This window comes from Lepus europaeus, chromosome 4 (assembly GCF_033115175.1).
Source record: "Lepus europaeus isolate LE1 chromosome 4, mLepTim1.pri, whole genome shotgun sequence".
In the NCBI taxonomy this organism is placed as follows: domain Eukaryota; kingdom Metazoa; phylum Chordata; class Mammalia; order Lagomorpha; family Leporidae; genus Lepus; species Lepus europaeus.
The window spans coordinates 48,308,658-48,323,321 of NC_084830.1; the positions used below are offsets into that span (position 1 = coordinate 48,308,658).

The following is a 14,664-nucleotide window of genomic DNA, read 5'->3' on the forward strand; positions in this document are numbered from 1 at the left end:
TTTGAGTATTTTTGCATACAACTCTGAATCAACGAATATCACTATATTCCTTTTCCATCATGCCCTTTTAATCTTCCTCTACTTTGAGTTAAGGCAAAAATGAGATGTGGTTAACAAAGAATGAACATTGACATAAAGTCAAATAAATTCTTCAGAAGTCATTATTTTAAATGTTATCTTAAGGGGCTGGTGCTGTGGTGCAGCAGGTTAAGTTGCTTCCTGCAGCACCAAGCACAGGTTCAAGTCCTGAGTGCTCCATTTCTGTTCCAGCTCCATGATAACACGCCTAGGAAAGCAGTAGAAGATGGCCCAAGTCTTTGGGTCCCTGCATCCATGTGGGAGACCTGGAAGAAGCTCCTGGCTCCTGGGTTCAGCTCACCCAGTCCTGGCCATTGCAGCCATTTGGGGAGTGAACCAGCGGATGGGAGATCTCTCTGTCTCTCCTTCTCTCTCTCTCTCTGTAACACTGCTTTTCAAATAAATAAATATATCTTTTTAAAAATAAATAAATTTTATCTTTTTGTTTTGTTTTTGTTTTTTGACAGGCAGAGTGGACAGTGAGAGAGAGAGAGAGACAGAGAGAAAGGTCTTTCTTTACCGTTGGTTCACCCTCCAATGGCCGCTGTGGCCAGCACACCGCGCTGATCCGAAACCAGGAGCCAGGTGCTTCTCCTGGTCTCCCACGCGGGTGCAGGGCCCAAGCACTTGGGCCATCCTCCACTGCACTCCCGGGCCACAGCAGAGAGCTGGCCTGGAAGAGGGGCAACCGGGACAGAATCCGGGGCCCCGACCAGGACTAGAACCCGGTGTGCCGGGGCCGCAAGGCGGAGGATTAGCCTATTGAGGCACGGCACCGGCCCAATAAATTTTATCTTAAAAAATACAAGAGGAAAACATAACCACAAGAAATTTACAGAAGAGTTATACTCGCATAACTAAACACATCAATAGTATTGGACTTTTTTTTTTTTTTAACATTTATTTATTTTACTTGAAAGAGTTACACAGAGAAGCAGAAGCAGAGAGAGTTCTTCCATCCACTGGTTCACTCCCCAAATGGCTGCAACGGCTGAGTTGCGCCGATCCGAAGCCAGGAGCCAGGTGCTTCTCCTGGTCTCCCATGCGGGTGCAGGGCCCAAGTACTTGGGCCATCCTCTGCTGCACTCCTGGGCCACAGCAGAGAGCTGGACTGGAAGCAGAGTGACCAGGACAGAGTCCAGCGCCCCGACCGGGACTAGAACCCAGTGTGCCAGTGCCGCAGGCGGAGGATTAGCCTAGTGAGCCTCGGTGCCGGCATCATCTTCTATTCTTAGTACTGTAAAGAAAAACCTGCAAATTCAGTCTCTGGTATGGTGATCTTCATATAAAATAGGTGAGTTACCAATGGACTTACAAACATACATGCAGACAGCAATTTCCAAGTGAAATATTAACACTGTTCAAGTTGTCACTTCTTTGCTCTAATGTACCTTTCAGGACCATAAGTATAAACACTACTACATCAAGGAAGTCACGTTTTTTGAAAGATCAGATTCCCATAGAGTATTTACCCAAAGAAAGAGCTGGATTCAAGTGAATGTGAACAAACAAAAAGGGATATAGAGAATAGGTGGTTACACGTAAACTATGGACTGTTTTGTCTAACTTCGACATAGTAAATACAAGATAACATGAGCTATTTTTTGAAGATTTATTTCAAAGTCAGAGTTCCAGGGTCAAAGAGACACACACACACACACAGAGAGAGAGAGAGAGAGAGAGAGAGAGAGAAAGAAAGAGTGTGAGAGAGAGATCTTCTAGCCACTCCCCAGATGGCCACAATGGCCTGAAGCCAGGAATCAGAGAAGTTTCATCCAGGTCTCCCACAAGGAAGGCAGGGACCTAAGTACTTGGGCCATCTTTCACTGCTTTCGTAGGCACATTGGCAGGGAGCTGGATCAAAACTGGAGTAGGCAGCAGCCATATGAGATTCTGGCACGGCAGGTGGAGGCTTTACCAGACACACCACAGTGCCAGCCCCTACGTGAGCTGTCTTTTTTTTTCTTTTTTAAAAGATTTGTTTATTTATTTATCTGAAAGAGAGCATTACAGAGAGGCAGAGACAGAGAGGTCTTCCATCCACTTCCCAAATGGCCGCAATGGCCAGAGCTGAGCTGATCTGAAGCCAGGAGCTTCCTTGGGGTCTCCCATGTAAGTGCAGAAGCCCAAGGACTTAGGCCATATTCTACTGCTTTTTTAGGCCATAGCAGAGAGCTGGATCAGGAGTGGAGCAGCAAGGACTCGAACCAGCGACCACAGGGGATGCTGGCACTGTAGGCAACAATTATATCCACTATGCCACAGCACCAGCCCCTACATGAGCTATATTAAAAAATGTACAGGATGCCAAATAAATAGAAACTACCTAGAATAATGCCTGACACATAGACAGGTTTGTTATAAATATTATCATCAATAGCATTATTATAGGGATGGGCACTACTGTATAGCAAGTCAAACTACAGCCTGCAATACCTGCATCCTACAATGGAGTAACCAGTTCATGTCCTGGCTCCTCCACTTCCAATTCAGCTTCTTGCTAATGCATCCTGGGAGGCAGCAGATGATAGTTTCATGTGGAAAAGCTGAATGGAGTTCTAGGTTCCTGGCTTCAGCTTAGCCCAGCCTTGGCTAGTGTAGGCATTTGGGGAGTGAACAAGAAGATGGAAGATGCCTATTTATCTATCCTTCTAAGTCCACCTTTCAAGTAGATGAAAATAAATAAATAAATAAAATTTAGGGGCAGGTGTCATTGCACAGTGGGTTAAGCTGCTGCTTTATATGCCCACAACTTATACCAGAGTGTGGGTTTGGATCCCAAGTAACCTGCACTTACGACCCAGCTTCCTGCTACTAATGGGTCTGGGAGGCAGCAGAGGATGGCCCAAGTACTTGGGTTTCTGCAACCATCGTGGAAGATTTGGATCAAGTTCCTGGTGTCTGGGTTCAATCTAGCCCAGCCCTGGCTGTTGCAGCCATTTAGAGAGTGAACCTGCAGGTGAAAGATCTCTCTCTCTCTCTCTCTCTTCCTCATTCTATCACTACGCTTTCAAATAATATCTTTTTTTAAAATGAGAATTTAATTACTCATTGTTGACTATTTATATCCCAGCACCTATCAGTGCAGGGACCCAAATATTTATGTAGTTAAAAATTTGTTGAATGAGGAGCTGACATTGTGGCAGTGCCACCACCAGCATCAGCCCGTATTGGTGTGCCAGTTTGAGCTGTGGATGTTCCACTTCCAATCCAGCTCCCTGCTAATGTGCCTGGGAAAGCAGCAGAGGACAGCCCAAGTGCTTCAGCCCCTGTACCCACATGTGTAACTCAGACGAAGCTTCTGGCTTCAGCCTGGCCCAACCCCAGCCATTACAGCCAGCATACCAGGGGATGGAAGCTCACTCCTCTCTCTCTCTCTGTCTAGCCCTGTCTCTGTGTAATTCTTTCAAATAAATAAATCTCTAAAGAAAAATTTGCTGAATGAAACTATGTTTCCTTTTTTCATTTTATTTGAAAGGCAGAGTTACAGAGAGGCAGAGGCAAAGAAACAGAGTCTTCCATCTGCTGGTTCATTCCCCAGATGGTCCCAATGGCTGGAGCTGTGCTGATCTGAAACCAGGAGCCAGGAACTTCTCCCGGGTCTCCCACGTGGGTGCAGGGGCCCAAGGACTTGAGCCATCTTCTACTGCTTTCCCAGGCTATAGCAGAGAGCTGGATGGGAAGTGGAGCAGCCAGGACTTGAACCAGCGCTCACATGGGATGCCCGCACTGCAGGCGGCTGCCTTACTCGGTACATCACAGTGCTGGCCCCCCAAAACTATGTTTCAATAATACTGTAATCCATTAATTATTCTATATAAAATGTATTTATTGCTTTTGGATTACTGATAATTCTATAACCAAAAATCATTTATCATTCTATACTACAACTAGATTTTATAAAATGACAGTTTTTCATTGGTTTCATATCTATTTTTTAAATTTATTTATTTTATTTTTTTTGACAGGCAGAGTGGACAGTGAGAGAGAGAGAGAGAGACAGAGAGAAAGGTCTTCCTTTTGCCGTTGGTTCACCCTCCAATGGCCGCCGCGGTAGGCGCGCTGCGGCCGGTTCACCGCGCTGATCCGTAGGCAGGAGCCAGGTGCTTATCCTGGTCTCCCATGGGGTGCAGGACCCAAGTACTTGGGCCATCCTCCACTGCACTCCCTGGGCACAGCAGAGAGCTGGCCTGGAAGGGGGGCAACCGGGACAGAATCGGTGCCCCGACCGGGACTAGAACCCGGTGTGCCGGCGCCGCTAGGCGGAGGATTAGCCTATTGAGCCGCGACGCCGGCCAATTTTTTTCATGTTTTAACTTAAGCACAAATGTACTCATGGGAACATACTATCTAGTTTACCAACCTACCCCAATTGATTTGCAATCAGTCAGAGAAGGAAACCATACCACGTAATGTTCCAAATGAAATATACTGCCACCACAGACAGAACCAGGGAAACAAATGGAATTACATTCTTCATTACCACCTACAAATAGCATTGGTTTTGAAGCTGTTTTTAGGCAGAGTGTCATAAATTTAGAGCAGTGCTAAATCTCTGAAAACTCCAGGAAGAGGAAGGAAATGAAAAGGAAACATGAGCCTAGGGGCAGGGTAGCAAGTCACAGAGCAGTAAACACTTCTTATACTTAATTTTTTTTTAAAAGCTTTCTTTCCATTGAATTCTTTGCATTTTTGGTTTGAAAAGGTTTACACCTAAATCAACTCTCCTATCATAACTCAAAATTCAAGGAAGTAAAAAGCCACGTCTTCCACCAGAAATGCAATCCCTAACTGCTCAGTCAAGGGACGCATACATTCCTATTCTTGAAACCAAGGGGAGGGACCACGAAGTCGGTAATGCCATGAATATTTCCTTGTTCGATCTAGCCTTAGCTGGTAAGTTTCTTCCAACTTCCCATTCTGCTCCCACACCTCTCACTCTGCACAGACATCCTGCGCCGGCTCTGAGGCGGCGTGCAGACCCTTGCCCAGTCCCATCCACTGGACCCCGCTCCGGGCCTCGCCATTCCCCAGCCGAGACTACCTGCACGTCTCTGCCGTTTGCCATTTCCCACTCGTCCTAAGTGAGCGTGGCCTTCCTCACCGTCTGCGTGTCCATGCCCTTCCAATTCACTTACGGCGTTGACCCCAAATACCTGTCTCGATGTACACTCGGGGCGCGCGTGCCCTCGCACACTTGAGCCTTCGTCCGCGTCCACGCACCTCTACAGATCGCGCTCAGGACGGGGTGGGGGGAATCGCCGGCTAAACAGCTGTCCCATTCAAAGCGGCTACACACTCCCGAAACCTCCATCTCCTAACCCAAACAGCGCCCGCCGCCCCGCAGAGGGGTCTGCTCGCAGCCCTCTCCCTCAACCACTCCCCCAACGGCTTTCTCGCTCCCAACCGATTCCCAACTTTAAGCTCCACCTTTGCTTCCCACTCCGGCAGACAAAACTTCGGGCCACTCGCCCCGCTCCTTCCCAATGTCTCTGCACATTCACCCGAAGCCCGGGCGCCTTCCCGCCCTCCGCGCGCCGCGGCCGCCAGCCGTCCAGGCCTCCGGGCCCCTCGCGCCCCCGCCCCGCTTCCCCGAGACCACCGGCGGCAGTTGGCGCGCCGGACCCCAGGGCCGTCACCTTCTTCCTCCGCCATCGTCTCTGCGGACGCCGAGGGACTCCTGCGGCTCCCGCGCGGCCCGGCGGCTCCCTCCCTCCGCGTCGCCGAAGCCCTCGGCCGCCCCGGGCCCGCTCCCGGCCGCCGCGCCCCCACTTCCTGACCCGCCCCCCTCCGGTGTCGCCGCCAACCGCGTCCCCCGGGCTGCCCGGGAACCACAGTGCTGGGAGCGGAGGGCGGCCGGAGCGTTTCGCTGCGGCGCCTGGGCCTGCGCGGGCAGGAAGGAGGCTCGGCGGTGGGGGCGCCGCCCACGGCTGCTAGTCCTCGCCGGCTGCTTCCTGGGAGAGCTAGGCTGCTGGTTCTCCCTGCGGCGCCTCCCGTCGCCCATCCCTTCGCCGAAAGGCGAGGCCCGAGCGTGCTTTCCGCGAACTCTCTAGGAGTCGGAGACCGGCCATCCTCAGCTACATCTCCCACATCCAGCCGCCATCCCCGCCCCGTTTGACCGAGAGGAAACTGGTCCAGCGCAGTGCAGGTCGCCAGGCTCGTCCCGGCCAGAAGTGGGTCCCGGGCTGCGACCTGCAGCCGGCGCCTGCGTTCTCGCAGGGGTTTCAGGGCTCAGTGGCGCTTTGGCTTAGTACACCGCTTGACCATTACCAGAAAGAAGTTTGCGCTTGGAATTGGTTCCATAGGCATATTTGCATTTTATGATCTTGGAGAAGGGGAGGGGGACACCATAGCACTGTGGTCTGTGGCTCAGGGGGTGCACGTACACATCCCATAGCAATAGAACGTAGTTTTCAACTTGTTACACTGTTTACGGCTTCACTTTGATTCTATCTGGAATTTTCCCAACAATACATAAGGTAAATTTAGGAACCCATAAAATACCCGTTTTAAAAAGTAAGAAACAAGCCCAAGAACTCAGTGAAGTCATGGGGTATTTAGGGATGTCCCTTAGCAGGTAGCAAATTTCTCCAAATAGTACGTTTATTAAGTTAGCAAATTTGAGGAGAAGCTATCCTGGTTTTTTTCTTTTTTTGCAGTGTTATGCAGAAACAGTTCCAGGAGCTCTATTTTATGTATTTGATTGCATCTTTTGCCTTCAAAAAGCAGCACACCATGAGGTAGAAACTGGAGCAGAAAAGAGCAAAGCCGAGAGGAAACAGAATCAGCAGACCTTGAAAACCACAGGATATGGCAGGGCCCCTGAACGTGGGCAGCGGATACTTGGGTCTTGCTTATCAGATTAGCTGCAAGCTGTACCTCTTGGGAGGCCAATAAGGTGGCCCTTGAGGGCGACTGTTACCCAAGTTTATTAACGTGATAGCCTATACAGATCATTCAGATTGCCTGAAGGTGGTGAATTGATTTAATAGTAAACTTGCCTGCTCTATATAGTAGTGGGTGAAATAAAGAAAAAAAAGCTTTTCCAAATCTGAATTGGAGGACCCAGGGTTGTGGCTTAGTAGGTTAGGCCGCCTGCTGGCATCCCTTATGGGTGTCCACTCAATTCTGAGCTGCACCACTTCTGGTCCAGCTTCCTGCATTATAATGGCCTGGGAAAGCAGCGAATATGGCCCAAGTGCTTGGCTGCCTGCAGCCATGTGGGAGACCCAGAAGAAGCTTCTGGCTCCCAGATTATCTGTGGCCATTCAGGGAGTGAATCAGTGCAAGGAAGAACTATCTCTCTCTCTCTCTCTCTGTAACTCTACCTTTCAAATAAGTAATTTTAAAAAAAGGAACTATGAAAGAAGTTAGAGATAATTATTCAATGATTTCACAGAAATTAGTAGACCACTGATTGTGTTGCCTAGGGGGAATCCTAACACTTCTAAAGAAGATGAAAGTGAAAAAAAAAAAAAAAAAAAGTGGAATGTCTGAGCCCAGACCCAATTTAACTTGCTGTGAAAGAAATAAGACATGTAATGCAAAATATGTGCTTTTTTTAAAGATTCCTTCTATTTGTGCTGCACCCCCAAAAAAGTAAAACTCTTAACTACTCAAGATGTAGCCTTGCAGCAGGCTTTACAGCTGAGTTTCCAGTAGGTCAGTTCCATAAGACCACTGCTTCCAGGTGGTAATGCACAAGGCTAGTGGACACATGCTCCAAAAGTTAGAACTTTGTTACAGGAATATCTATCTCAGTTTGTATTCCAAGTTCTTGCCCCTACAGAAATAAGAACTCAAAACAGAGCCACAAAAACAATGCAGGAGCCAGCGCTGTGGCATAGCAGGTGAGACTTCCACCTGCAGTGCTGGCATCCAATATGGGTGCCGGTTCGATTCCTGGCTGCTCCACTTCCGATCCAGCTCTCTGCTGTGGCCTGGGAAAGCAGTGGAAGATGGCCAAAGTCCTTGGGCCCCTGCACCCACATGCGAAGACCCAGAGGAAGTTCCTGGCTCCTGTGGCCAACTGAGGAGTGAACCAGCAATGGAAGACCTCTCTCTCTCCCTGCCTCTCCTCTCTGTGTAATTCTGACTTCCAAATAAATATTTTATTTATTTATTTATTTGACAGGCAGAGTTACAGACAATGAGAGAGAGACAGATAGAAAGGTCTTCCTTCTGCTCGTTCACTCCCCAAGTGGCCGCAACGGCCAAAGCCACGCTGATCTGAAGCCAGGAGCCAGGTCTCCCACGTGGGTGCAGGGGCCTAGCACTTGGGCCATCCTCCACTGCTTTCCCAGGCCACAGCAGAGAGCTGGACTGGAAGAGGAGCAACCAGGACTAGAACAGGCGCCCATATGGGATGCTGGCGCTGTAGGCAGAAGATTAACCTAGTGTGCCATGGCGCCAGCCCCTAATATTTTTTTTTAAAAAGTAAGCAAGCTATGATTTTTAAAAAAGTGCAGAAATGAGAAAAGGATTTATTTAAAAGTGACAGAGTGAATATACATTCACACTTGAGTGTGGGGACCCCACCTGGAGAGGGATCCATCATAAGTGGATCAGAGAGTTGCCTACAAGGAGAGAATGTGAGAGGACCAGAAGCCACAAAGCAAAAAGGGCTTTTCCCATGTGTAACAGTCCTCTTCAGGGTGGTACACTAATTGAATATACTCGTGGAGTGAAGTCTGGGTGGGGTTTGGTGTGCGTGAGGCTTTCTGGGCATTTCATGGTGCCTGCACCTGCAGCTCAGCTTCTGCTTGGCCCTCATAGTGTCTCCTTCTTCCTGCACAGGGGAAGCAGGCACCTCATGGAAGAGTGGACTTACAGGATTGACACGTGATGGGGTAGAGTTACAGTGCAGGACTAGAGGCGGAAATTGTGAGCAAAATCTTCCAGCTCACCTGTTGCTACCTAGTCTTCCTACTTGTTTCCCCTCATATCAACTTGACTGGCAAACTTAGTCCTGCTAGTTTCCGGTCCAGATTTTGAGGGGTCATTTCATTCTGTTTGCCTCCCCTTGACCAACTGTAAACTTTCCACATTTTCTCAAATGGTGTTTTACTTAAAGATCATTTCATATTACTCTCTAAAAATATCCATTGTACACAGAAGGGGTCATCAAACTTCTAGACATGCCAGAAAATCATATTGCTCTTTGAGACTAGATTTTAAGAAGTCTTGGGGCAGACGTTGTGGCACGGAGGGGTAAGCTGCTCCTAGGGACATAGGGACAACATATCAGAGTGCCTGGGATTGACTTCTGCCTCTGCTTCTCATTCAGCGTCCTACTAATGCACACCTTGAGAGGCAACAGATAATGACAGAAGTCCTTGAGTCCCTGAAACCCACATGGGAGACCTTGATGGAGTTCCTGGCTCTGCCTTTAGCCGGGGCCCAGCCTGGCTATTGGAAGCATTTGGGGGAATAAACCAGTGGATGAAAGATTTCTCCCCTCCCCCTCCCGCCCCACCTCGGTTTCTCTCTGTCATTCTTTCAAATATCTAAGAACAAATAAACTTTTTTTTTTGGAAAGTGAAGTCTTGGGAGGGGTAATCAACCTAGTGGTTAAGACACCAGTTAAGACACCCTCTTTCCATATCAGAGTCCCGCTCTACTGCTGACTCCAATTTCCTGCTCTTGCAGACCCTGGGAGGTAGCAAACGATAGCTCAAGTACTTGGGTCCCTACCACCCCCATGGGATGTGTTCCTGGCTCCTGGCTTTGACCTGGTCCAGCCCAGATCACTCTGGACATTTGGAGAGTGAATTAGCAGATGGGAATACTCTGTTTCTCACTCTTTCTTATCTTCTCTCTCAAATTTAAAAATGAGTTAAATTTTTTTAAAGATTTATTTATGAGGCCGTGTAGGGAGCAAAAATTAAGCAGTTTCACCATAATTTTTTGTTGTTGTTTTTTATTGCCAGGCAGAGTTAGACAGTGAGAGAGACACACAAGAGAGAGTTATAGACAGTGAGAGAGAGACAGAGAGAAAGGTCTTCCTTCCGTTGGTTCACTCCCCTAATGGCCGCTGTGGCTGGCGCTGCGCCGATCCAAAGCCAGGAGCCGGGTACTTCCTCCTGGTCTCCCATGCGGGTGCAGGGACCCAAGCACTTGGGCCATCCTCCACTGCCTTCCTGGGCCACAGCAGAGAGCTGGACTGGAAGAGGAGCAACCAGGTCTAGAACCCGGGGTGCTGGTGCCACAGGCGGAGGATTAGCCAAGTGAGCCATGGCATCAGCCAGCTTCACCATAATATTAAGAAATGAGCAAGAGCTAAACTGCTCTGGGACGTGATAAGAACTGCCCATGGCCTGCACACGTCATCCTCGGGACCTTATCCACTGTACGCTGACTGTATAGAAACTGTATATATAAACTGCACACTGAGAGACCCAGTGAGACTCTGAAAAGACTCCCCTGAGGGCGGCAGAGTGGATGCTCTGGGTTGACCCACTGCACTGAGACCTTCCCAGGAGAGTTCTCCCAGCCAGCCCTCCCTGCGCTCACTTGATGCCAAGGCTCTGAGCGCTGAACTCACCTGATGTTAAAGCCCAGCTGACCCAGAGCTGAGACCTGCTGTGGTATGGGACATGAGCATCTTATCCACTAGGCCAAACCCCTGGCCCAACATACACTTTATTTATGTTTTTGTTTTTGCTAACTCAGACAACCACATGTAGAGACTGAGGCTGAATACCCACAGGCCTTCTCAGCACATGGAAATGACAGGTTAAACATTTTCTTCTTTTGCTAGACATGATATTTAGATAAAGGCAGACTCTGAGTACCTCAATTCCATTAATTCAGAAAAACATCTTCCATTCCTAAAGTCCTGACAGAGGAAGTTACTTCGGCTGTTTTCCCAGCCTACAAAGGGCTCAGGCCAGACCCAGGTGGGCCGTCTGCTGCCTGGGGTGGCCAGTGACATACCCTTCAGCCAACTGGCCTCTGAGGATCACATAGTGGCTCCGTCTACACCTGCCACATCGGACGGTGCTCCCACTCCAAAGTGTAGATATCTGATAGAGTGCAATGATTTGCAGAGAAAATGTTTTCTACCACAATAATGACTTATTACTATTATAGCTATTGTACAACAGGAAAACTGCCATGACTCATCAGTTTGGGGAATTATGGTAGGATTTAAGAATAGAAAAAATTTAAATCCTAGAAGAATCCTAGGTGTAGGAGCTGGCACTGTAGTGTAGCGGGTAAAGCTACCATCTGCAGTGCTGGCATCCCATAAGGGCACCAGTTCAAGTCCTGGTTGCTCCACTTCTGATCCAGCCCTCAGCTATGGCCTGGGAAAGCAGTGGAAGATGGTCTAAGTCCTCAGGTCCCTGAACCTGTGCGAGAGACCCAGAAGAAGCTCCTGGCTCCTGGCTTTGGATAAGCACAGCTCTGGCCATTGTGGTCAGTTGGAGAGTGAACCAGCGGATGGAAGACCTCTCTCCCTTTCTCTGCCTCTGCCTTTCTGTAACTCTGTCTTTCAAATAAACACAGCTTAAAAAAAAAAAAAAAAAAAAAAAAAAGGAATCCTAGGTGTAAACCCTGTAGTGGAGAATAACAAGTAGCACTACATGTCCAGTAGATGGCAGGAGCAGGCCAAATAATCATGTTTTGGTAACTAGCATATCTGACTCTCTTTGGATGTGTACTGCCTTATAAAAAGTGACCCTTTGAATTTGTATTTCAATGTGAAAAGCATATCATTAATAAGAATAATAGTAACATTTAAAATTGACAAAATTGTGCTAAAAAAATAAGCGTTGCTTTTTAAACAACACTTAAATTTATAAAAACTCTTAGGCGAAACATTCATGGAGCAGGCGCTGTGGCTAGTAAGTTAAGCATCTGCCTGTGGCACTGGCATTCCCTTATGGGCATTGGTTCAAGTCCTGGCTGCTCTACTTCCGATCCAGCTCCCTGATGATGGCCTGGAAAAGCAGTAGAGGATGGCTCACGTGCATGGGCCCCTGCACCCATGTGGAAGATCCGGAAGAAGTTCCTGACTGCTTGTTTTGGATCAGCCCAGGTCCAGCCGTTGTGGCCATTTGGGGGGTGAACCAGCAGATGGAAGATCTTTCTCTCTCTGCCTCTCAAGTAAAAGAGCAAATTTTTTTTAAAAAAAAGAGAAATATTCGGGGCTGGCACTGTGGCACAGTGGGTTAACGCCCTGGCCTGAAGCGCCAGCTTCCATTATGGGCACTGGTTTGAGACCCGGCTGCTCCACTTCCAATCCAGCTCTCTGCTATGGCCTGGGAAAGCAGTAGAGGATGGCCCAAGTCCTTGGGCCCCTGTACCCACGTGGGAGACCTGGAAGAAGCTCCTGGCCCTTGGCTTTGGATCAGCGCAGCTCTGGCCATTTGCGGCCAATTGGGGAGTAAACCATTGGATAGGAACACCTCTCTCACTCTCTGCCTCTCCTCTCTCTGTGTAACTCTGACTTTCAAATAAATAAATAAATCTTTCTTTAAAAAAAGGGGAGAGAAATATTCATTTTCACCTGCAGGAATGAAGATAAATTTTTACAAATTTTGGCCGGCGCCGTGGCTTAACAGGCTAATCCTCCGCCTTGCGGTGCCGGCACACCGGGTTCTAGTCCTGGTCGGGGCACTGATCCTGTCCCGGTTGCCCCTCTTCCAGGCCAGCTCTCTGCTGTGGCCAGGGAGTGCAGTGGAGGATGGCCCAAGTGTTTGGGCCCTGCACCCCATGGGAGACCAGGAGAAGCACCTGGCTTCTGGCTTGGGATCAGCGCGGTGTGCCGGCCACGGCAGCCATTGGAGGGTGAACCAATGGCAAAAAGGAAGACCTTTCTCTCTGTCTCTCTCTCTCTACTGTCCACTCTGCCTGTCAAAAAAAAATTTTTTTTTTTTTACAAATTTTTATTTAATTAGAGGAACAGAGAGTTTCTATCTGCTGGTTCACTCCCCAAAGGCTCACAAAGACTGGCTGTGAGCCAGGAGCTCAATCCAGGTCTGTCATGTTGGTGACAGGAAGAGCTCAATTAACTGTGCCACTTCTGTTGCCTCCATGGGAAGTGAACCAGTGGATGGGAGATCTCGGTCTCAAAACTAAATATGAAGGACCAGTATTGTGGCACAGCAGGAATAGCCGCTGCCTGCAATACCAGCATCCCATAGGGCGCTAGTTCAAATCCCAGCTGTTCCATTTCCTGCAGATGTTCCTGGGAAGCCAGAGGAGGATAGTCCAAGTGCTTGGGCCCCTAACATACATGTGTGAGTTCCAAAAGAAGTTCCTGGCTCCTGGCGTCAGCCTGGCCCAGTCAGGGCCATTGAGGCGATTTGGGGAGTGAGCCAGCAGACAGAAGAACTCCATCTCTTTCTTTCTGTAACTCTGACTTTCAAATAAATAAATTTTTATTATTTATTAATTTTATTAAAAATTTATTTATTTGAAAGTCGGAGTTACACAGAGAGAGGAGAGGCTGAGAGAGAGAGAGGTCTTCCATCAGATGGTTCACTCCCTAGATGACTGCAACAGCCAGAGCTGTGCGCCAATCTGAAGCCAGAAGCCAGGAGCTTCCTCCAGGTCTCCGACGTGGGTGCAGGGGCCCAAGGACTTGGGCCATCTTCCACTGCTTTCCCAGGCCATAGCAGAGAGCTGGACCAGAAGTGGAGCAGCTGGGACTCGAACCGGCGCCCACATGAGATGCCAGTGCTCTAGGCCAGGGCACTAACCCGCTGTGCCACAGCATCGGCCCCAATAAATGTTCTTAAAAAATAAGAAATTTAAAACTCATTCTGGAAATAGAAGGTGGCAAAATTTGGTGCAGAGTCTCAATATCGAGACAAAAATGGGTGACACAGTGGTGACTAGAATGGTGAACTAATTAAAAATGACTTCCTTAACTTCAACACCCGGCTGTGAATGGTGCTAATTTCGGGAGTACAACGCCCCCAAGGGGCAGCAGGTTTTGGACATGGGAGGGTTCCATCTTAAGCATGTGGAGTTTGAAATGCCTGGGAGACATCCGTGAGGAAACGTTCACTGGATGTTGGGTGGAGGAGTCTACAGCTCCACAAAGGAGTGTGAAAATAGAGGAATTTATTCACTCGGTGAGAAGGAAAGAGAAGATGGCTGAGGATAGAACCATGAGGAGCACAATCAGGTAGGGAAGGCTGAGTACTAGAACAAGGTGAGTATTTTACATCAACCCTTAAAGAGGTTTTTAGCACTTGACCCTACTACTATCAAATGGGATTCAGTACCAGCTCAGGGGTGAGCATTTGACACAGCACTTAAGACACCCACATCCTATATCAGAGTGCCTGGGTTTGAGTCCTAGCTCTGCTTTTTTTTTTTTTTTTTTAATAAAGATTTACTTATTTACTTGAAAGAGTTATGAGAGCAGAGGCAGAGAGAGAGAGAAAGTCTTGCATTGCTGGTTCACTCCCCAAATGGTGGCAACGGCTGGAGCTGTGCTGATTCGAAACCAGGAGCCAGGAGCTTCTTCCAGGTCTCCCACATGGGTGCAGGGGCTCAAGGACTTGGGCCATCTTCCATTGCTTTCCCAGGCCGTAGCAGGGAGCTGGATCGGAAGTGGAACAGCCAGGACAT

General features: G+C 48.6%; 1 protein-coding gene across 4 annotated transcripts in view; it reads right to left on the minus strand.

Annotated features, from left to right (window-relative positions):
• DPY19L4 (dpy-19 like 4) overlaps nt 1–5,820 on the minus strand; it is a 60,750-nt gene extending 54,930 nt beyond the window's left edge. For all 4 annotated transcript variants that reach the window (XM_062188232.1, XM_062188234.1, XM_062188235.1 and 1 more), the window contains exon 1: nt 5,718–5,820. In XM_062188232.1, the coding sequence (XP_062044216.1) occupies nt 5,718–5,733 (16 nt within the window). In that variant the 5' untranslated portion in view covers nt 5,734–5,820. The remainder of the gene's footprint in view (nt 1–5,717) is intronic.
• Nucleotides 5,821–14,664: the final 8,844 nt, after the last annotated feature.